General features: G+C 41.1%; 1 protein-coding gene across 1 annotated transcript in view; it reads right to left on the bottom strand.

Annotated features, from left to right (window-relative positions):
* Positions 1 to 2,783: 2,783 nt before the first annotated feature.
* The window catches only part of gabrr2a (gamma-aminobutyric acid type A receptor subunit rho2a), a 67,011-nt gene continuing 45,502 nt past the window's right edge, over positions 2,784 to 24,292 (bottom strand). The window contains exons 5-9 of the mRNA XM_079573521.1: positions 13,263 to 13,345; positions 10,498 to 10,638; positions 9,662 to 9,814; positions 7,971 to 8,185; positions 2,784 to 4,722 (exon numbers count right to left, since the gene is read on the bottom strand). Coding sequence (XP_079429647.1) covers positions 4,387 to 4,722; positions 7,971 to 8,185; positions 9,662 to 9,814; positions 10,498 to 10,638; positions 13,263 to 13,345 — 928 coding nt within the window. The 3' untranslated portion in view covers positions 2,784 to 4,386. The remainder of the gene's footprint in view (positions 4,723 to 7,970; positions 8,186 to 9,661; positions 9,815 to 10,497; positions 10,639 to 13,262; positions 13,346 to 24,292) is intronic.

Here is a 24,292-nt window from a genome sequence, read left to right as displayed (position 1 = left end):
ATTTTGGTGGACCGCTTTTCTTAAAAGAACAGGCCACTGTTTTCCATACTGAGATATGTTCTTACCTGAGCTACGTACCTGTCTGGTCTTTGTGCATGCGCTCAGTCACGCAGAACGACCAAAGATGTTGTTAGCATTCAGTCGTATATATTCAGTTCTTATATCTCCAAATGGGGTGAGGTTAGAAGCGACCAAGCTCTTCCACGGGCGGCACAAAGACCAGACAGGTATGTATCAACTCGTGTAAGCTCAGGTAAGAACATATCTCAGTATGGGAAAACGGTGGCCTGTTCCTTTAAGCTTTCATATGGCTAGTGCATTAATTTTTCACCAAGATCTCAAATTGACGATGGGAGAGTATAACCACTGTGCAAAGCCTTCTCCAGCACACCCCAAAGATTCTCCATCCATTAAGGTCTGTACTCTGTGGTGGCCAATCCATGTCAAAAATAATGTCCCTGAACCATTCATTCTATTCGAACTTATGCCCCGAGGATGCAGTGAACTTTCTCATAGTAATTCAGCAGCTGTTTGTCAGACCTGTTGGCGAAGAAAAATAGAGTTTTAATTTGCAGCATTTTCCGAGGTGCTGCCAAATGAATTATCCTCTGGAGTGTAAAGGCTGCATAATAATCTCAGCGTCCAGTGCGTTGGGGAGCGGCGTGATGCATGACCAGAGCCGCACAAGTCACTGGCCTCATTATCCGCACAGGTATATAAAACATTATTAATGAAGCAATTTGTTCTGTTTAGCTGGAAGTGGACATATCATGTAATTGTGTTTTTGGCAGCTCGGCATTTATATTTTATGTTTTATGACTTAAAACGATGTCTGTGTGTGAAATAGTTCATTAATTATCAGCAAGCACAGTGTTGGTTTTTCGTGTTGTTGTTTGGTCGGACTGCCCTCAGCTGTCAGCAGAAGTGTCAGTCTTCAACTGAAAATATAAACTTCCACTTTTTGACAACAAATTGTTGGTGTCGTAATAAAACCTGCTCAGAATGGTTCGGTGATGGTTCATGGGCAACAAAATGCAGGGAGCACGGATGGGAAAATTTAACAGGATTTCTAAAACTTGCTTAAATGAAGAAAAAATAAAGACTAGTTTTACATCGGGGAAAAAACTTCTTGCGTGATACACCCACTTCACATATTCAATTAATTTCATTCAACTTCAGAAGCTCAGTGAGCAAGATATAGACAGTTAAAGGAAGTACTATATTCGTATGATGCAAGTTAAAGCAACTGGACGCTGGAACTAAAGCATTATCATTGACACTTTTTCAATTTATATTGCTCTTTCAAGATCTTCCATCAACATTTTATATTATTCTAAATCAAAAAAGAAATATGGTTTTATGCTACGCAATGTGGTTGTGGTTATTGCTTTTGCTCTCTAAGCAAGTGGGGCTGTGGGTTCAATCTTCACGAGGTCCAACGCTTAAATAAATGAAAGACTTTTGCATCATGGCAACGCGAAAAAAACAAGCAGCAACTTCCCTCTCTCTTGGTACAGCAGCGTTTCTTGTCTTTTGCGGCGAACTGCATTTGTGGTTTCTGTGTTCCACATTGTTTTACTGGATACTTTTGTACATCTTTCCTATGTTTTTGGAGATTCCGTGATTTTTTTTTTTTACAACAGAGTCTGTACGACGTCTTTCCACTTTCCAACCCACTTAAGCCATGATCCCGCCCCCCACTTTTTCCCCAACTCTAACCAAATCCCTTTTCCTAACCCTAACCCTAGCCTTAACCTTAACCCTAACCCTAACCCTAACCCTAACCCTAACCCTAACCTTAACCTTAATTCCTAACCATAAACATTTGTAAAACGATAATAATAACTTAAAAAAGCCAAGTGTAAAGGCTGCATTTGGAGTGACATACTAGCCATGAAGGACCCGACTTTAAAGCAGCACTAAGTAATTCTTGCCCCTAGAGGCCATAAGCGCAACTGCAGGTGTCATAGCAAGTTACGATTTTTTAACTTATTAATTGTCTTGGAGAATAAATACTACGCTGACAGGAAAGGCGAAGGGAGAGAGGGATATTGTACATCCAATTATACAATGGAAATCATTTTTTTCACTCAAACTTGGCTGTAAATACTGTTTAAAGTGGCGTTAGCCCGCAGTTAGCATGTTAGCTTCTTCTTTGTGATTCCATTAGTGTGTATTGGTTGCTCCGGTCCGGTTGCAGTCAAGTTGCAAACATGGTTTTCTGGCCAGAGACACCAGGGGGAGATGAAAGACCCCCCAATCATCCCATAAACACTTGTATTACCCGCACAGGGACTACGAAAAGGATTTATTAAGGTAAACACGTTACTTAGTACTGCTTTAAAAGTAAAAAACAGCTTTTGAGCTAAAGACATTTGAGACAAATTTCTTCTTCTAAAACATTCAAGAGGCACCAAGAGCCCTCCGCACCTGCAGCACAGTGCAGGCGTCACAAAAGCGTTACAGGAAACAAAAAAGGGACAAATGACGAGAAGATGGAGAGTGGAGTGAGTTGCGTAGGAGGAAGGAGGAGGTGGAGAAGCTGACCAGTGCGGGACACCACGCTCTGAAACAGGGACAAACCCAGGACTCAGAGAATCACTGAAGGCAGTACTCCGGAATCCCCTACCTCCAAAAACATGCTGGTCAGGTTGTCCCACAATGGCAGCACACTCAAATAAAGCACAAATAAAGCACATAGATTGCTCCAGTGGCGCAGAAGGGTTTGGTAAATGTTCCCAATTGTTGCAAATGTAGACAAATACAAAGTGATGAGAGTTTGCAAAAAGGAACCATATCTTTATTAACACTCAAAGACAACCATGGACATTTCTAATTTCATTCAAAACCACAAGACTTACTTTGCCAAACCACAATGTGAAAGCGTTACACCCTACACTCTGTCGGACTGAGGCCAAGTGTTCTCCCTTATTTACTCGCAGATACGTAATGCTTGCTTTTCCAAACCCCCTAATGGTTAGAACTTCTTACAACCTGGATATAATAAGTCGACAAGGGTTACTTCGGTGTGTTATAGCCCCTATAAATCCTCGCTTACTCCAGTTCTTGATAGTGCATTAGCTTTTGTTCATATAAAAGTTCTGCAAAAGGTCTATAAAGCCCAAAGCCACGAAGTCGTAATGATTGTGTTTCAGAATAAGCTGCCTGAAATGTGAAAGCTTAACGGCCTGGCTCCTGCAGCGTTATTTACGTCATCGGGTAAAATAAGTAGGGACTTTAGAAGGAAAAAAAGGTGGCTTTACTTCCACACCTATTATGAGAAATATTGGTTTTGAATAAAGACATCATATATTAATGCCATAATCGGTTTCCAGGTTGATTGTTGCTGATTAAAGCAGAAACCATAGCACTAAAGGCCAAACAGTCTTAAAGTTGACTCAGAGAGGGCGGAAGGGGAGATCGCTTGTTACAATTGTAGGCCTATGTAGGAAATGATGACATCTTTCACTCAAAGCAGAGGACATTCTGACTTCATGCTATCTAAAAATCTGGGAAAGCCGGACCTCCTACTTGGAAAAATGGCCTCAACGGTGTCTCAAAACTTGCACATGTTGGACTCTGACTTACTGATTTTACTTCACTATGATGGGAAAGAGGACAGTGTGTTTTCAAAGTATGAAAGAAGTTGTTTAAACTTAGTATTTTACACCGTTATGCAAGAATGCTGCAATGTTCATTTATGTAGATTTGGTGTTCCAAGCATCTTTTCAAAGACGTAAAGAGCGCAGTTTCAGAGGGGAAGGCCGGACGATGTGAACATGTGGTACTATGTAAAACAGTTTATTCTACTAGAGATAATGCCTCAAAATAGTGCGATCCATCACAAAATAAATAATATGGATTTGAGTATTTTCTGATTGTTCAAGTATTTGTGACAAAAATATAAAAAAGTGGTGAACATATACATACTAATTATACTGTGTGAGCATGTTCGCATGCCAGCATTTACAGACTTGTGTTGTCAACATAAATACTTTTACATTTGAATAGATCTTTGTAAGAATATAAATAAGTTATATCTTCTTTCAAAGCTTGAGCAGAATTTTACAAATTAAAAAAATACACAAATTAGTCACGGATGAAGATGACGTCCTCATTTACATGTCGCTGCCGATGTGGCAGTGATACACTGATGAGAACAGAGCAGAACCAAGCAGGAGACAGAGCAGGAAAAGATAAATGTACAGATGTTTTTTTTTTCTTTACAGCAGTGCACATTCAAGTTGCTGAAAAAAATAAAAAGGTTGCTTCAGTCGGCAGCTGTGAAAATCCAGTTTTTAGCCGTTTTTCTCAAGGCTTGGTCTCCTACACCTTTTGTTCCACAGCTCCCATCGCCCATTTTAGCGAACAGTTTTAAAAGTGTCTTCAGCAGTAAACCGACCAATAAATGAGATTGAAGAAGATGTATGATCCGGGGAAAATCATCCGCGAGTACTTGTCGATGGCGTGAGTGTTCTGCATGATATTGAGTGAACGCATGCTCTTCTTCTTCTTGGTGTTGGTGGATTCGCTGCTCACAGAAAGGTGCACCACCATGTGCTCGGGTTTCTCCGGGACCTCGTGCATCTCCTCCTGCTCCATGTCGGGGCTCATGGGCTCCTCGGTGTAGCCCGCCAGGCTGTTGGTGTCCGCTTCGCTGTATGTCCCGTCCAGCATGGTCATGGTGCGGGTCTGGGAGATCCCACAAGTGCACGGCAAGGACTGGAGAAAGAAGAAATATGAAACATGTCATACACTTCTTGTAAAATAAAGTGGCCAAATTACTGGAAGCTGCACTCAACTCTACTTAAAACAACCTGAAAAAAATATAGAACAACTAATCAAAGGCTAATCAAATAGAACAAACCCCTGGATTTAGTTTGTATGAATCCCGTAATAGCCTTTTTACAGGAATATGCTTTTACAACGTAATAAAACATAAGGTGACCCAAAGATTATGCACAGCCATTAGAGCTGGGGGTGACTTTACAAATATCTGGGGGTTGTTTTTGGAAAATGAATTACTGTCAAGATCATATTCAAATCTGTAACACACCAGAAAATGCATGACTGAAAATGGAAAGCAACATTTACAATAATTTCACATCATTAAAGGAATAGTCCACCGTTTTTACATACTGAGATATGTTCTTACCTCACTTTAGCCGAGTTAATATATCCCCGTCTGGTCTTTGTCCGTGCGCTCTGTCACGCAAACGGAGCACATACACAGCCTCTCCCACATGTCATATAGCTCCAAAAAAGCTCACGATAGAAGCTACCAAGCTCTTCCACGTGTTCCCTATTTAAATAAAGTTACGTGAAGTGTTTTCATGCAAAGTATATTTACACAGAAATGTAGCATGTTGATTTTATAAGCAGATAAAAAGGGGTACTATATTGTGAGGCGTAATGATACGAGGAGCAAAACGTCCGCGCAGTAACTCCTAAAGACTTCCCCCGCTCACTTCCGTCAATAGCCTTTAGGAGTTACTGCGCGGACGTTTTGCTCCTCGTATCATTACGCCTCACAATATAGTACCCCTTTTTATCTGCTTATAAAATCGACATGCTACATTTCTGTGTAAATATACTTCGCATGAAAACACTTCACGTAACTTTATTTAAATAGGGAACACGTGGAAGAGCTTGGTAGCTTCTATCGTGAGCTTTTTTGGAGCTATATGACTGCGTATGTGCTCCGTTTGCGTGACAGAGCGCACGGACAAAGACCAGATATATTAACTCGGCTAAAGTGAGGTAAGAACATATCTCAGTATGTAAAAACGGTGGCCTATTCCTTTAAAACTGTCCAAATGTGTATTGACATGTGTGGTATTGCCCTTTCAATGCAGAGTCAAAGCCAATCTAGAGACTGAGGGCTGTATTTAAAGCTTTCAAAGGCATAGAATGGTCGAAAAAGTGCTTTAACATTTTCTTCAAAATGACCTTTTTTTATAAGTTCACATTCTTTCTTATGAAACACAGCTACTCAAGAATTGAATGGAATGTCCTTGAATGAATAGTTTCTGCAAAAACACGTTAAAATTGCTCAAAGACTTATCTTCAGTCAAAAACTTCAATGCACCTTTAACAAGAGACTTTGTCTCTTTGTCAGTAATAAAGAGAATGTCCATCCGTCCGTCCGTCCGTCCGTCCATCCAGCCATCCATCCATCCATCAATACCAGCTATTATACTATATCATAATTGTACCATCATTTTGTCAGTGAAAGCAACTTTGTACATACGACCGTATTGTGAACTATTGCATAAGTTCCATCAAAAATAGCGACTATGCAACCCTGTTAGCGCGGTCTTTTTTTTTTTTTCAGGAGAAATTATCGCAGATTGCTGATAATGTTATCTTCCCGGAGCAGCGGCACTCCAAGGACAAGCAAATGATTTAATTGATGTGCTGAAGTTAAGCCTCCACTCAACAGGGCTTTTAATAATGAATAATCCTTTTGTTCTGTGATTAAGCGATAACAAAATGTCAGAATCATTAATTTAAGGCATTTAACCGCCTCTGCAGTGGCGGTTCAGTGTGTATTTTTTGGCATGACCTGTTTCTACCCCACTAAAACTATATCATCTATACTGTATATGTCCTCTGCTGACTCCTCTCCCCCTGCCCCCAGCTGAGAGGGTATTATTCACGATTCAGCGGCTCTGACAGCGCCCACGAGTGAGAAAATCCTGTCCGACCGAATGGAACCGTGCACCGAATCAAAGAGAAGCAAGGAAATTCAAAGTTTCAACCCCAATGTTATATTACCATGCTCTTCTGTCTCAACTGCACTGTGCTCCAGCATTTGCAGATTTAGTGATATCATAAAAACAAGTTATTGCTTTGATCAAATCTTTATAAATATTTGGAGAGGAAATATTTTGCTGCTGGTTAAAATGGGATTTTAATCAGGAATGAAATCAACTTTAATAAAAGGCAAATCTGATTTTTTTTGTTTGTTTTTGCCTTGAAAGAACTTTTCAGTATGATACTAAAGACGCTTCCACACGCCTTGCTATCTTGCATTTAGAAAACACTGTTTGGTCTTGGAAATGATGAAGTATTTGCATTTACACATTATTGCATCATGGGTTGATAAGGCCCGAGAACATTAAAGATATCAAGGTGCTTGACTTTTCAGTTTTGCTATGATGGTTTTGATCGGCTCTTTCAGGTGAACGGTTCAAAGGAGTGTGTGCCATGTACAATAAATACACTTTCATCATGAGGAGAAAGTAGAGGGAAGGATGCAATATCTTGGGCATGAGGATATTTACAGGTCATGTAATGAAGCCTAGGCGTTAATTCAACCTGGGATACTAATTTCAGCATCACCCACCTCCAGCCAATGATCACTTCCAGGAGGGCCACACCTTCACCTCAGCCATCAGCGTAAGAGCCGCACCTCTATAGCAGCCAATCATCGCCCTCGGTCCCGCTTTTAAGCCCCAGCAATCACGGTTCGTTCACTTCCCAGCTGTGCTGCGACCCACCTCCACCCTATCTCCACCCCATCTCCACCTCTTCCATCCACGGCTTCTACCTGCTGCAGCTTCACGGGTCTTCCATACCACCACCAGTGTCCAGGCTCCGGGGTAAGACATCCCTAGCTACAAGCTGTTCATCCATACTGACTTTCATACATCGATGTTACCGCCGGGGTCTGATCGCCAAAACTAATATACATGTCAATAAATCTTCCTAATCGCTGCTTTTGTCTGATTGAGTCGATCCAGGTTGAACTAGGCTTAGGTACAGTTTTGAATGTGATACTTCATTACAACTTCAAACTCAAAAAGTAAATTTTTGCATGCAACATTTATCGTCTTTGACTCTAAAACTTGTCGATGTTTTCCAATCAGGTTAATTTTTCTCGTCCGCAAGCTGTTTCATCAACACAACCTCGTCAACGTTCTGAAGCCATTAAAGCAAAGAGGCGTACATATTTTGACTTTCATTACCTGAGACCTCACCCTCTCCCTCTCTCTCATCTTCCGCTCCCTCCGGTCCTGCACAGTGGACAGGTAGTTGACCGCGGCGTACTCCAGGACCGACAGGAAGACGAACACGAAGCTGACCCACAGGTAAATGTCCACCGCCTTAATGTAGGAGACTCTGGGCATGGACGCGTTGACTCCGGTGATGATGGTGGACATGGTGAGCACAGTGGTGATGCCTGGACGTCAAAAAAAAAAAAAAAAAGAGAGAGAAAAATACAATGAATTATGAGCGCAGGCTTCAAACATGACGCAACGTTCTGCAAAAAGAGCCCCAAGCACGCACCAGGGGGTCAAGGGATTTCAAGTGATCCGCAGGCCAATTGTTTCTCAAATGCGGGCTTGTGATGTGCCTGTGATATCCTGTTAAAGATACTTTCTTCAGTTCCCTGGGGTCCGTATAAGATCGATAAAGGAATATGTTAGAGTAAGACAGATATGTTGTGGCTTAACATAACAAGCCTTTACCCCTAAATTAGCAGATCGCTGTAAAATGTAAAGCTTCATTGATGTTACAGTCCCAACGCTACACTCAGCAGGAGTCCAAGCCCTTTCAATCTCGTGCAGCCAACTGTTTCAAACGAGGATTTGTGACGCAATCCAATATGCTTGATAATTTCCCTTTTTATGTTAACTTACGTAACGTCTAACAAAAAAACAATGGAGGCGCAGCTCCTCACCAAACGTGTCCAGACTTGCTTGTTAAATAAAAGGGCAATTTGAATGCAAATCCAAAATCCAGCCTTTGTGCAAGTCTGTGTACTGTTTGACACAACGGCAGCTCCCAGGCCTTTCCGCATCCTAAATCTTCTTAGAAACAAAACAGCGGAGCAGTGGTGAATTTGCCGGGAACTATGCCGCGGCGGATTAATTTCTGGGTTATTTAAGAGCATTTGACGGAGAGAGCTGTCAGAACAATGTGCTAATGAAGAAAGTGTCACTTGGGCCCAAGGGAGTGAGAAATTGGTTTTACAGTAAGAAACAAAAAGAATTCCAACAAAACTGTGGCTATGAGTGGACCTCTTAACTTTGTTCTTTGTTGTTATGATTTATATGAACATTGTTGTGTATAATTGCCAGATCAAATCCAAGAAGCTGACATAAATAATGTTCTTTATGAACATAATAAATCGATAAAGCTATACCTGCAATGCAAAGCTGGGCAAGTGTCGTTACAAAATAGGATTAATGTCTGAAGAAGAAGTAGTACATATTTTTAAAACGCTAAATTTAGATTTATCAATATGTCATAGTCTCCCTGCATGAGGGACTTGTTTGATAAATCTTTCTTTGAATAGTCTCTCGCGACATGACGTGGATCCGTTTGTTGTTTATTCTTCAAATTTAGCCTGAAGGAAACAACAAAACTCATATGGAAGAAGACATTTTACAAGAAAAGAAAGCGCAAATCAATCTGTGACTGACACACTGTATATTCTCGAAAACTAGTGATGCAAGGCATAAGAATCTCGCAACAAGGCATTACCCCAAGCGTCTGAATTATTTACATTCTGTATAATTCTAAGAGAACACAAAATGGTGGGGCGTTGCAGTGCTATTTTTTGCACGACGTAGTCTATCCTCAGTTTTCTTAAAGGCCAAAGAAATGGCAGTCTCTCCAAAGTGTTTAGTATGCGTCGTCGTGTTGTTTTTACCCAGGGAGACTCTGGCTGGCACGGCCCTTCGGTCAATCCAAAAGGACACCCACGAGAGCATGACCATGAGCGTGGCGGGGAAGTACGTCTGCAGCAGGAAGAAGAAGATGTGGCGCCGTAAAGTGAAGTTGATATAGAGGCGATTGTACCAGCCTGGGAGACAGACAAAGGGAGATTAAGTCTGTAGTACTATTGCAACCACAACGTAGCATACGTGACATACAGTAAACATACATTCAAAGGTTTACATTTTTTCAAAAAAATTGGGTCAGAAAAAAACCAGGCTTCAGTTGACAGTAAAGAGGAAAGGAGCAAGCACAGTTCCTTGTGGGGAACCAACATTGCTCACATGCGAGTCAGAGAAATTTAACATGGCTTGAAGTAATTCTACATGCAGTGCCCCTCACAAAATGTTAAAAAGAATGCCTTAATAACCCATCTTAACAAGTTAGCTTGGTTCCAAATTATGCTATCTGATGCAAAACTAGACACAAAGTGCACAAAGTCAATACCATAAAGTTGTTGATTTTTGGGGAAGGTGCTCTTTGGTGTTAGGGGAACCGAACTTAAGAGAGGGGGGGGGGGGGGGGAAACAACTCCTCCTATCATAATTCTCTATTTACATTTTCTTAAAAGCCTTTATTGTGCTGGGATAATATATATTAAAATCTTTAAACATATTGCTTTTTCGGCTCCAACAAGCCTTTGCATCTGCTATCTTTGCTTTCTGCAGGTTTAGCCTGAATGCTAAAACCCTGAATCCCACCAAAAGATGTACAATTTGAGAAGTATACGGAGAGGTATGGCATGCAGATGATTTAAAGCCGCCTTTTTACCTGTGCTGCTGTAAAAGGCCAGTCGGGACGTAGTGTGGAACTTCTGAATGAGGAACTGAGACAGCGAGATCCTGTCGTCTGTACTGAGAGACTCATCTCCACTTTTCCAATACAGCATCAGGTCCTCATCAGTGTACGCATCTGGAAAAAAAACATGCAAACACAGTCACAAATCTTGCCTCAATTGCTAAAACATGTTCAGACTATTTAGAGGCAAATAAATCCAAATTGCAAAATCCACCTGTATATCATTTCCGTTTATTGGCCTATAGCTATCTTCCCATGTTTATCTTTTGCCTCCCTCTTTTTGGAAGAGAGTTGGATCCATCTGGAAGAACAGCTCATCACTGCATATTGTACAGCTGTGATGAGACGCGTTAAAATCATAGAAGAATCATAGTGTTCAGTCGGACCAATAATTAACCTATGTGCATTTTTTCCGAGACTGCAGTTTTTAAACAAGTCATGATTGAAATTGCCACGTTTATCGCTATGTAATTTAGAACAGCTTCACAAAGTATTTAACTTCGCACAGTGGCTGGGCCAGATTCAGATAACGAGGCACATTATTATCATATACTTTTAAGCGGAATTATTTCTGCTCAGTTGCGACCAAAAGGCTTTTTTTTTTAATTTACTGAAACCTAGGCAGCTAGAAGGAAGCAGCAGGGTGGCTACTTTGAGCTCAGCCGGATGTCTTCTTTGAGATTGCGGATAGCTTAGAGAATATAATTAACAGCTAAGTCTTGGTGATTTACCTTTTTGGGTTAAGAGGAATAAAGAAAAAAAATCTTAAAAATCTGTTTATATCATCTCGAGAGTGATGCTGCCCTACTGCGCCAATGCCTCAACCCAGTATGCAACTTCTCTTTGTAGACCTTGAATCATGATTGCCAATTATTCTTTATTCCTTATTTAGAAGCTTGCACACTGTCAATAGTTTCTTGGGTTCCACACTACAAATGAATCCAACTCGGAATGGAAAAAATATTTTCTTACCGGAGTTAAAAAACATCACATGGTACAACCGTAATCTTAAACTTAAAGCCATGCTTTTTGAAAAGACCTTTGGTGAGAGTGCGATCCTCCCAGGGAAAACCTTTGATGTATCTGAAATGATGAATCCCTGAGTGCACGCTGGGGCACTTTGAAGAGGCGCAATCTGTCCCTCCGCCCTGCATCCCATCCAAAAATGCATGTCTGTCAATCAAAAGTGGGTACTCCCAAGGTGTCTATAAGATATAGCAGGGATTCGGAAGTTGACACTGTTGGGTTGAAACAGACTAAAAACTATGCAAAGAATAGAATTAATTTGTCAAGTTGAGATTTTGAATTTTTGAATTTGGTTAGAAGGACCTTGCTGGAGGATTAGGCAGTCGTGCAAGAAGAAAGAAACCATCAAGACTCGAGGAGAACGTTCAAACTCCCCAAAAGAAAGGCACTAAACCTCCAGGAATCTGCTCTAAGACCTTCCAACTATATGAGGTGAGGACGCTTTTCCGTTTCCCCGCTGCATTAGCCTTCTCACAATGGGCAGTTGAGCGCAAAGGTCATCATATTACACAGCAATATTTTCTGGACATAAGTTATTTTTGAACTTTTTGCTGCACGCCGTCCAAAAAGTCTGGTGAAGTGAGAGAATGATGGATTTGCTACAGAAGATTCATTACCCCCCACGGCAACAGCGGCAATGAAGAGGAAACGCGCTCTTCCCAGTTGAATTTATACAGCATATATATCGAAATTTAGATTTTGTTTGTGCTGCAGCGTGATTACGAGCTCACTAAATGCATTGAAATTGGAGACAGTCTTATTTTGCGCTAATATGCCCGTGGCTGTATTGTGTTTTTTTCATGCATTAGATAATTAATGATTTGGAATGGGGTTTAACCAGTTAATATAAACAAACTCACCCTGAGGCATCATTGTAAGAGCATTTTGTAAGAAAAATATTCTAATTCTAAGGTGCCTAATATAAAAAACTGCTCATAAAACTCTCAATACAGGTGTATAAGTACAACATAAAAGGACCATCCAAGCTAACCTCTATCAAAGAAGTGCCCCTGGGTGCAAATTTATGTGAAGTAGAAATTAATCTTTGAACGTGATTATATGAAAGGGGAAGAGATAATAAAGATAGAAGGCGGGACAACCTTGCCCTTCAACTCTCATAATGAACCCTCTCTTCCATAACATCATGTACACTTTCGAGAGCGTGGATGAGAACAGAAAGCGAGACTGGGAGAGAGGAAAGTTGAGCTAGAGGTTCAGCCACCCACACACAGGCTGACTGGCTGGTTCACTGAAATATCTTCACAGAAAAGTTCAGAAGTGCATTAAAAGTGTTCTTTTTTTCCATGGCTTTAATTGTGATGATGAGCACTGAGCATTGAAAAATGAGTATCGACAGCAATGAAGCAGTTTATTTTGTGGAGAGGCAAGCCCACTCAAATACGTGTTTTTTGAAGCATTTTCACCAATAAACAAGGATTTAATTACTGCTTGTACTTATGCTTTTTATTGCCGTGACCTCTCGAGAACACACACTGAGGTGGCTCCAAAGTCATGCTAGCCTGACATGGTACTAAGCACTCTGTGTTCCTCAGCTCGTCTAAACCACATTCATACCAAACAGTGGACTTTAAAAGGGCTTGTTATTGAGAGCCATCTTTTGAGCAGCCGGCAGAGTGTTGTGGCCATTACAGTGTGAGAGCGGAGAGAAGAGAAGCCTGCGGTGTTATGTGAAGTTGTGATGTGTCACTTACAGCTCTCCAGCTCCAGAGAACAGGTCTGAGAGTCCAGAGGGAAACGGCTGAAGTCCATGTTACACGCCGCGGTCACCGTAACCCTGGAAAACATACAAAACAACAGTGACTTTGGGGATTTTGTTTTTAATCTTGTCGACACAATGTTGAGTCCATTCATGACTGCAATATATATTGTTTGTCACATTTCATGGTTGAGGTAAACAAATCTTAACGTCATCATTTATTCATTCATGAACATTTAACTGCAGGGAATAGTCCATGGAGATGAATTATGCAACAATAGGTCCGCAATATAATCCGGCCCCTGCCCTGTAGAGCATGAATTCCAGAGTAAAAAAAAAAGGAAATCTCTAGCCCATTCCTGTGTGGAGTTATGAATTTTTAAAGAATAACCAGAATGCTCATTCTCGCCACTAGGGGGCAACTTAAATTTAAAAAAAAAGGAAAGAGTTCCACACGTGTCCAGCAGAGGGCACTGACATAATAAGAGCTCAGGATATGAACAACACATTATATAGCCACGTGGGAAATGGACAGTCTGCCCAAGGGTCACTGTGGCTTCAATAACAGCTTACCAACACCAAGTGTGGAGTGAATGAATAATGACTACTATGTAGTACTTTGAGGAACTTGTGACACAGGCTTGTAAAGTGCAATTCGTGTACAATAATAAGTGTAAGCCGTTAATAAGTGTAGCCGCTACAGTCAAGTTGGGGCTTTGACCAAATAACAGCTTATTATTATTGATTTATTGGAAAAGAAATTCTCTATCATATGCGGCCTGCGACCGGCCGTGGGAGCTGAATTTTGGAGCCATAGGAATACTTCACCATTTGGAGCCATAGGAATATGCTGGGAAAGGCTAAATGCTAACAACATCTTTGGTCTTTTTGCGTGACTGAGCGCACGCACAAAGACCAGACAGGTACACATCAACTCGTCTAAGCTCAGGTAAGAACATATCTCAGAATGGAAAAATGGCAGCCTGTTCCTTTAACCAATTATCACATATCTAAATAGTTGCTGGCTCTAGTCAAATCTGGTGCCCTGGACAAGATTGGGCTTTGGCACCCCCTTGTTCCCCCGTTCCGTCCTCCCTGGGACCGACATGTAGCGTGTGATTATTAACAGTCAAAAAATATTATGGAGACCTGTTTTAAGTTACACTCTGATGTAGTGGGACTGACTGACAGAAATGTGGCAGCCAAAGTACACCTCCAACAGCTCAGCCCACACGGACACATTTGCTTTGGAAAGGTAAATGAAGTGTCTTGCCCAAGGATACAAACAACAAACTTCCATGGCATGAAATCAGCAACAATGACAGTATATTGTTAGAAATATGAGAGAAACGTATTTTGTTCAATTATTATTATGCCACGGAGAATGGCAGAATAGGTTTTGATATATTCGTCTCTGTGAAAGAACAGCCTAAAGCCAATACGCTGTGATAGAGAGACCGGCCTGCAGTCTTCTCTTGGTTTAGACTCAATCAGGATTATCAGGACACAATAAAAGAGTTGAACTTCATTTCAGAAATTCTTCAAAATGACACTTAAGCACATTTATTATTAATGGCACTTTTAATACTTCTTAAAAAAGAGTTCACGACTATAACCTCCTGTGCCTCCCGCGCTTCAAACAAACTGACTTGAAAGACTATCGACTGAGCTATCATCAATAGTTCCCGTCAAAAGTCTGAATACACTTTTCCACCGAATTGTCGACGGGGAAAGGGACTCTTGAACTTTGCACAGTGCTTCAGAAAATATTAGGTGTTTCCAAGGACCGCCGTTAAAGGGCTCAAATACTCAGCGCCGGATTGGACAAAAGCGTGAAAAACAATAAAGCACCAAAGCAGAACAAAGCCAAAGTTAAGCCAAAACCTGATGTCTACATTTGGCTAAATCAGGGTTTTCTGTAGGATTTCATCGAAAACCCGTCTTGCCCCAGACTTTGAAATCTTCTCTCACAAGACATCCGTAAAATAGACATCCGTAAAATTTGCCTAAAAACAGACACGCCCATCCCAGTTCCATTCTCTGAACAGATTGCCGACCATTGCCAGTAGACCATTTCCTATGTCTTGTATTTTTAGTGAGTTTTTTAGTCTTTAAAAGTGACCTTGAGAATTTTGAAAGGTGCACACAGATTAAATGTATGTATGTCTGGTTCAGTCTTGGTTTAGTTCAGTTTCAGAAATGCTGCACAAATGTCTGACCAGAACAAAATAGCATTCCCCTACTTTAAATGTTTTTAATAAAACGATCATGAAATTGCTGTGTTTGTGCTTAACAGTCACTAATTTCCTTGGTTGTAGGCAAAATAAACAGTGTCAAGGAGCTTAGGGTCGGCATTTTCTTTGTGCTCTTGACACAGAAACACAAAGCTACTGGACTGAGGGGGTGTAGGAACCGATAATGTAATAATGGCCGATTAGTTAGTTAGCTTAGTTTTTTTTTTTTTATTTAGTTTATTTATTTATTTGAACAGGGACAGTGTACAATATACATTAACCTCAAAGGGAGAGATGCATTGTACCAGGTTATAGCACTTGTGCAAATTTCCACCTGCAGTCCCTGGGCAGACTGATGTCAACAAAGTCATAAAAATACTAATACAGAATAATACATTTCCCCAAAAACAGCATTAACATCAACACACACTTCATTCATTCCAAAGCATTAAATTGCACACTGTTGCACACACACCAATTACAGGACATTATGGGAACAAGTTTGTTTTAAAATAAGCCATTTTTTAGCCTGGTGTGAAAAAGTGTTAAAATTTACACATGTGGTCAGCTCTGTTGGCAACATATTCCACTGTTTGATGGCCACACTGGAGAATGCCGATAATGTAATACATTTGGCCAGTTTCAAAATGTAATAATAAGCCAATAAACTATAACTATAAACGATTTACAGGACGATTGTCAAAATGACAAAATGAAAAACGTTTAGAAATGTAATAAATGTAGCCAATAATGTAATAATACATTGATTTGAATTTAAAGGGACTATACAGAGTTTAAACATGTTAAAACTAAGTATGTTCACCCCCCTACATGTTCTAGTCTTGTCCTAATGTGTAGAATGAGCTCAGACCTGTTCCCCACAACTGCCTCTAAAATCCTGCACTGACACTCAAAAAGTTGGGTCCGAAGTGCCGTCATGCATGAGCTTAATATAGAAGCTGCAGTTACGCGTAAGACCTGAGGTGGCAGTAGTGAGTATAAAATGACCAACTTGCATCTAGTCTCTCTTTAACACATTAAACATAGTTTTTGTGCTGTTTTCTATAAATTGTTACGTGCCTGTTATTTGTGGGTTTTTCATCAGCTTTTGTATTGTACTGTTTTATTTTTTCACTTCCAGTAACTTGTCACATTTCACCTGCGTTTTCCTACCACGGTGGCCCAGAGTGTAAAGCGGGTCTTATGATAAAAAGGTCGCCAGTTCGACACGTGCACGACGTCACCGTGTTCTTGGGCAAGGCACTTCACTCGCATTGTACATGTATGAATGTGGGGCATGTGTGTGTAAGTGAGTGCTTCGTGGTGGTCGGAGAGGCCAATGGCACAGTTTGCCAGCCAAACCCAGGGCAGTTGTGGCTACAATAGTAGTCTGCAGCAGCAAGGGAAAGATTTTGTCAAGACATTTTTGGCTGAATTTATTACATTAGTGAATGATTTTGTCAAGCCAATAATGTAAGAACCAGTCGGCTGGTAAATCGTTAAACGCTTGGCCTGTTATTAGTTAATTGGTTTATTATTACATTTTGAAACTCGATTATCATCATCGTTATCAGCCGTTATTACGTTACGGGATCCTACAGGGGGTTTATGGTCGGATCCAGAGTTCAGAGGTAAGGTTCAGGTCCGTATGAGTGGGAATTTGGGTTCGGATCCAGATGAGCTGCAGACTCCTAAAAGTCGGACAGTAAACAGAGCTCTCTGCCACTTTCACTTTGCACCCCTTAACTCAAACTTATAAAAATCCCAACCACCCCAATTCTGCTTGCAAAGTATCATAAAAGTCTGGATATAAATTTGCCGACATCCCTGAAGCAAAAATAAAGCATATATATGAAATAACAAAAAAGTTCTCCCAAAGTTGAACACTTGGAACTTCTTATTAAAAACGGTAGCCACACTTTCTCTAGGCCATAGTTACTCTTTATAAATGTAATAAAACTTCTAAATTGGGGGAGGGGGATTTCTCACAGTGTCATCATCTCAAACTGGTCTTTTTCATCAACGTTCTCGAGTTCAGAGCCAGTTGCAAACCTCATCAATAAAACAAGGACTAAGTCAACTTTCGATAAACTGCCAAACAAAATGGACGACTGAATTTACGAGCAAATCAATTGTCAATTCGGAGGCCACGGAAGACTGGGTTTTAATGAATAGAACGGCAGAAGCGGATCTGGTGCTTGTTAAAGTGAGCTGTCAGGAACGGCTGGTGAGATGGCAGAAGTTGTAAAAAAAAAGAAATTCATGAGTTTCTATGTCGTGGATCTGAAGAAGGTTCAGACGAGCGAGACTACAAACAACTTCAAATGCCATTCTCAAGAAATGCTCCCTCTCTCTGCCCCTCATGCTGCTCTGCTCATGATTTTGGGGGAAAAATATGTAATTAAAATATAATAAAAATATTGACACTTTAAAACATGCCCAGGCAAGTTTGCTTGGTGGAGTGTTGGTTTTCTTCAAAAGACCAAGTAGACCATTGGTTGGCCGAAGTGAAGCATCATGTATGGCCTAAATGGGTGTTCTGCTCAGAAATGTTGAAGGAATTGGCAGTATTTCTCACATTTCTAGAGTACTTTAATCTTTAATTTAATCTTGAGGGCCAGATGTTCCAGGATAGAGGGCTGCCAGGTGTGACGTTGCCTACCCCTGCAATACATGGAGTGTCCATCCATCCATTTTCCGCTTTATCCGGGGCCGGGTCGCGGAGGGAGCAGTCTCAGCAGAGATGCCCAGACTTCCCGATCCACACACACCTCCTCCAGGCCAACTCGGAGACATAGTCCCACCAGCATGTCCTGGGCCTTCATCGAGGCCTCTTCCCAATAGGACATGCCTGGAACACCTCCCAAGGGAGGCGACCAGGAGGCATCCGGAACAGATGCCCTAGCCACCTCAGCTGGCTCCTTTCGACGTGAAGGAGCAGCGACTCTACTCCGAGCTCCTCCCGGGTAACTGAGCTCCCCACCCGATCTCGAAGGGTGCACGCAGCCACCCTGCGAAGGAAGCTCATATCGGCCACTTGTATCCGTGATCTTGTCTTTTTGGTCATTACCCAAATCTTATGACTATAGGTGAGGGTAGGAAAGTAGATCGATCAGTAAATTGAGAGCTTTGCCCCCTGACTCAGCTCCCTCTTCACATAGACTGTCTATCAATAAAGTAATTATAACCCACTTCTTCCGGAAGACCCAGGGAAGTGGGGGCAGTCTCCAGATAATCAGACAAAGGGCAACTTTTGAGTAAAAACTTTGCACACAGTCAGCCAAAACTGCAGTTGAGTTGAATTGTTTTTAACCATGTTTTTTGTCTTTTTGATAAATTATGCAGTTGAGCATTGTCATTATTGAAATGTAGTTTTAATGCTTGTTAGAATACAACTTAGTGTTTTTTGGCAAAATACATTTAACTCCTGAATCAACCACATTTTCTCCAATTTGGCATTACCTGAATCTAAAAGCTTCTTGAAAAAAAGCATCAAAACAAAAGCAAGACGAAAATGAGTATGAAAACGCAAAAAAACAGCAACATAACAGCAACATTTCAGCGTCAAATAAAAGTAATACAAAAGTGACAAAAAAGGCATCAAAATGTGACAAAAGTGAAACAAAAAAGTGATGAAAATCCCACAAAAGAAAAAAAATAATCAAAAAAGTGACAGCAACATGACAGGAACGCAAGGAAAAGGATCCATAAAGCCCATCTAGTTAAGACGGGGATTAAGTGGTTAATAGCTTTTATTGTTTCTTAATGCCCTGTGGAAACCCAAATAACTACCCAAAAGGTTTTAGACGTTCACCACATCAGAGAAGATACAACAAGGAAATACCTGCAGATTTTGTGGAAACTCTGATCTATACAAGTTCCTTTAGGTTTCTATTTCAACAGAAAAGAAGAACGTGACTAAGTGCTGGTGTCAACATCAGCCAACAAACACTAGCTTGTGAATGATACAAGCAAATCCCAGACTTTTGTAAAACGTGCTTCAGACAGTGCAGGGAAAGCTTTTACTGTCACCATGGTGCTCGCTAGACTTTCAACCTCCAAGAACGTCATATTGAAATGTATCTATAGGTGCCGTCTCTCTGTTTCTCGCTTCCTCCCATCTGTGCTACTGCGGTAAAATCAAAGAAGGCTCATTGCTCAGACAGGACAAGCGGTACATTGTAATTAAAAATGAAGTCACGCAAAGTGGTACTATGAGTGAACACATGGGTTTACTGAACAGAGCAGACACATTGATCTGGCGGGTGACAGAGCAGCGGTGGAACATTATCCATATGCAGTATTGATTTGTTTCGCTGTTTCCACAATGAGGATGGGTTGTTTTTACAGTTCACCGATGAATATGTCTTTTTTTATGTTTATATCCTGTTTTTAAAAAAAAATATTGCACTTTTAGTTACCATGGTAGAGAATTTCTATCCTAATGCCATGCTCATACTGTGTTTGGGAAGCCGTATTATCGGGAAAGTGCTTTGTCTGTGGACACGAGGCCTGGAACTGGCATCCATCAGCCGACAGTTGGCTCAGTCTTCTAAGTTACAGCAGATCAAAGTTCAGTTGATCACAAAAGTCAGATGAAAAATGTCTCGAGTGACCAGGATGTTCCAGGCGCGAGATAGAAGATTGAGCTGGGCTTAAAGGAAGACCATTTTCCCTGTGGGGATTATGTCCAAAAAAACCAAGCCCATGGAAGCTGTGAAAGCCACCCCACTGCCAGACTCGTATCAAGGGAGAAAAATACTGTAGAGACATTCAGCCAAGTATTGTTTACACAAGTCCAAAAGTTATAAGGCATCGGTTTTATATAGCAAAGACGCTTTCCATTGCATTATTCATTCACTCCATACTTGGTGGTGGTAAAATACCATTGTAGCCACAGCTGCCCTGGGGTAGACTGACGGAAGCGAGGCAACCAGTCTGCGCCATTGGCCCCTCCGACCATCACCAACCACTCACTCACTACATTTGCCAGGCTTCGTGGTGTTACCAAACGGTCTCCCATCCAAGTCCCAACCAGGCCCTTCCCTGCTTAGCTTCTGAGATCTGATGGGATCAGTCATAGCAAAGGCGGTATGGTAAAGCAAACAACCAACAACAATGAATAACAAAAAGACTTGGGGCTCAATCTTGTGTTTTTAAACTATAACATAACATTCAGCACTTTGTAGGAGCGTACTTTAAAATCTTGAGAGAGAAGCTCCTCTATGTAGCACATTTACTGTAAGTGAAAGTACGCGGTGTGGAGAAACACCCATGGCCAATGGCTGTGTTTTTCCTCGAACCAAGCTCCCCGGCCGGAAAGGGCGAGGGGTTGTGGGGGTGAATATGTGCTTTTGTTTTGGTCATGTTGATGCAATTACGGCCGAGCGAGTGCCGACACATGCCACAGTGGGACCGGCTGTGGGCGACATCTCTTTCGCTCAGGACACAAACATTGTTTAGCTCACGATGGGGTTAATACAGTTTTTAGTTTGACCTGTAAGGAGGAACACAAGGCTGCGCGATGAAAACAATGAAATGAATGTGAGGCTGCCAGCAGAGCACCGTTCTCAGTGCTGCTTGTAATAAACCACACCTCAGTCGACCTCTTCTCTTTTTATAATCTGCGCCACTCGGAAGATGACCATAGAGTTTAGATTTTGCACTGTCCTTGCGCTAGGCACAATATCTGGCCCATAGTGTCTAAAAGTGAAAATTACATTACACTTTTAGCCATGTTTTTTATTGTAATATAAGTTGTATAAATCAAAAAGTCGATTTGCATAATAAAGGCCATTTAATACAGTAATTACATGATGGTTTTCCTTAATAATAATAAACAGGCCTGCAAAATGCATCACTCTCTCCTAATAGGTACCATGCTATTTTTATTCTAATAGTATAATATTGTTGAAGCAAAGTCAGAGGACACATTGTGAAAAGATATGTATAAATACTGTAAATATATGAACTATGAAACTGTGAAATTTTCAGAAGCATGCCGGATTTCTGTTCTCTGAATCCCAAAACCTCCATCATCACTGTGACACTGATTCATGCATGTAGCCTTTCGTTTCTGCAAACAAGTGGAGGGGAAAATCAGAGAAAGGCAAAACTCGCGTCTTATTTGCGAACAATGTGGAGGGCTGAGTCAGGATTAAGCGTCTTTGGCAAATGGCTCTGAAGTGCCATTTCACAAAACAAACAAAAGACAAACAAGGACACGCAAACTCTCACTAATTTATGCGTAGACGGAGTGCATAATTAACGAAAACTGGAAAACACTTTTAAGGCGAAAAATTCCCAAAGCCAAAGCGTCTGTGTACATTTTTAAACCACTTAGTCCAGGCAAAAAAATCTGCATATTTTGCTTAGCTGGGGGCTGACGTTTGCACTTGTGTTGAGACTGGCCATTTTTTTTTATTTTTGACTTACAATTTTAAAGCTTAATTCAGGCTGGGGGGAAACAGAGGACATGTAATTGGGTTATTAAAAAAAAAAACATCTACACACAATGCTTCAAAATATAATTCCTGTATAGATTTTGGGAAAGAGTCATTTAGACAACTGCCATGTAAAAAGTGAAAAAAATACCAATTTAAAATAAGTTTGTCTGAGGTGTGAGCATTATTGGGCTATCATATAGATTTCCCCTCATCTGTTTGTGCTTATCCTATGGAGTAATCAATCGACATTTTGATCTCACTCCAAATCCAATACGGGACACAAAAAAAATCTAGGTCACTTTTACGGATACCACACACGGCTTTAAATAGAACAAGACCACCTACTGTTAGAGCAACTTGTATCACAAAGGACAGGAAAGGGCGTCAGTGTCAACCCAATAATGTCATGGAAACGTTAGCATAAGGTCACAGTCATAGAGAAGACGCAAATTAAATTGCACATCAAGTTTAAATCCAGCAAAGCTTATACAGTATTTGTTTTCTCTATGTGGGTTTCTTTGGTGACGTGTAAACAAGAAGCAACCTCCCTCTCCTTTGGCACAGCTGAGTTTCTTTGCCTTTTTCTGAGAACTGCATTTGTGGTTTCTGTGCTCCACATTGATTTACTGAATACTTTTGTGCATCTTTGCTGTGTTTTTTTGGTGTTCAGCTGATTTATTTTACAAAGAGTCCATAATGGTCCCGAAGAAAGCAGCTTTTTAAAAGTAAAAAAACAGCTAGCTTAAAAGATAAAGACATTTGAGCCCTACACATGCCTTCTCCTGAAACACTGAAGAGGCACCAAGAGCCCCCCAAGCCTGCATCACAGTGGAGGCGTCACAAGAGCAGCTACAGGAAACAAGGAAAGGACAAAGGAGGAGGTATCTGGGCAAGACTCACAGCTAAGCCACACATGCCTTCTATCCCTACAATTGCTCTTGCAAATAGATGTTCACTGGAGTATAAAGATGGTGAAAGACTGTTGTAGAGTGGAGGGAGTGGAGGCAGAGGAAGGAGGAGGTGGAGGAGCTGACCAGTGCAGGACACCATGCTCTGAAACAGGGACAAACCCAGGAGACGGTGCACCATTTCAGAGGATCAGAGGAGCACTGGAGGCAGCCAGGTTTCCCTGACCTCCCAAAACATGCTGGTCAGGTGTGCCCAGCTCAGTCGGCGCAGCTCAGTCGCAGCAGCTCAGGACTAACACCTGAACACTATTTTGTTGCAAGGTTGTATAATAAAGCTCTCACTTAATTACTTTTTGTTCTAAACTAAACTATGCACGTGAGACCAATCCTCTAACTCCGTGATTCCTAACCCTTTTAGTCCCTTGAACCCCCTGGCTTTATGCCATACCCATGAGTACCCCCTTATTTAATGTTCACAAAAGTAGACAATAAAAAAACCCTACAGGGACTATTCTTATGATTGTGCCTAATTGTTCAAAATGTATTTACTGAAAGGAATGAAAACACCCTCTGAGTCCATTAAAACGACTGTTGCTGAGTTGTTTTGATGATTACTTCAGCTTTATGTGGCTTATCAAATGCTTTTGCTTTCTATAAAACAAGTTCCATTCTATTTTGGGTCACTATAAAACAGTCCTATATTGCAAACAATTTACAACAAAATAATACAATTACAACTTGCTAATTATCTGACATTTTTCGAGGTACCCCTTTATTAAGTGTCAGCATGCCCCAGGGGACCCATACCCCTGTTTTGGAAACACTGCAAGTATAGCTGCCCCCATCCAAGATCCTGCTGCTAACTGGTGTCACACACAGCTCCGAGCATTGAAGAATTGGTCAAACACTTCCCCCCTACTAATTTGCAACTTCACTGACCTCTTGTGGCTATCACATTGGGAGTTGTCTTGCTAAAAGGCAAATGAACTGATCACTGTCAAAACAGAACATCCACAGAGATCCAAAATATCATGAATGCATTATTAAAAGCCTTGTGCCATGACTTTCTCAAGAAATATTCCAAATCAAATGCTCAGAGCAGCTTCAAAAATTAATCTACTTGTCTAAACAAAACACCAAATGTGACTGAGGGGAAGAATATAATATGCAAAACCCCGAAACCACATGAATAATGCACATACATGATCTGCAAACACTAGCCTTATGCAAGTCTGTGCTCTCTAAAGAGTAAACAGCACAGACCCATCTTTGAAATGCGAACCATGTGACAATATCATTACTTTCTATGGGAGCTTTAAAAACATTGCGAATGGCTTGTTGAACCTGTTCTCTAATTAGCTCTATAGGCCTCCTGCTAAATTACCACCCCGCTGTCACAATGTTTCTGCCGTTGACCATTTCCAGGCACAGAACAAC

Source organism: Gobius niger (genome assembly GCF_951799975.1).
Source record: "Gobius niger genome assembly, chromosome: 16".
Classification (NCBI taxonomy): Eukaryota; Metazoa; Chordata; class Actinopteri; order Gobiiformes; family Gobiidae; genus Gobius; species Gobius niger.
This window is presented reverse-complemented; position numbering and strand designations above follow the sequence as displayed.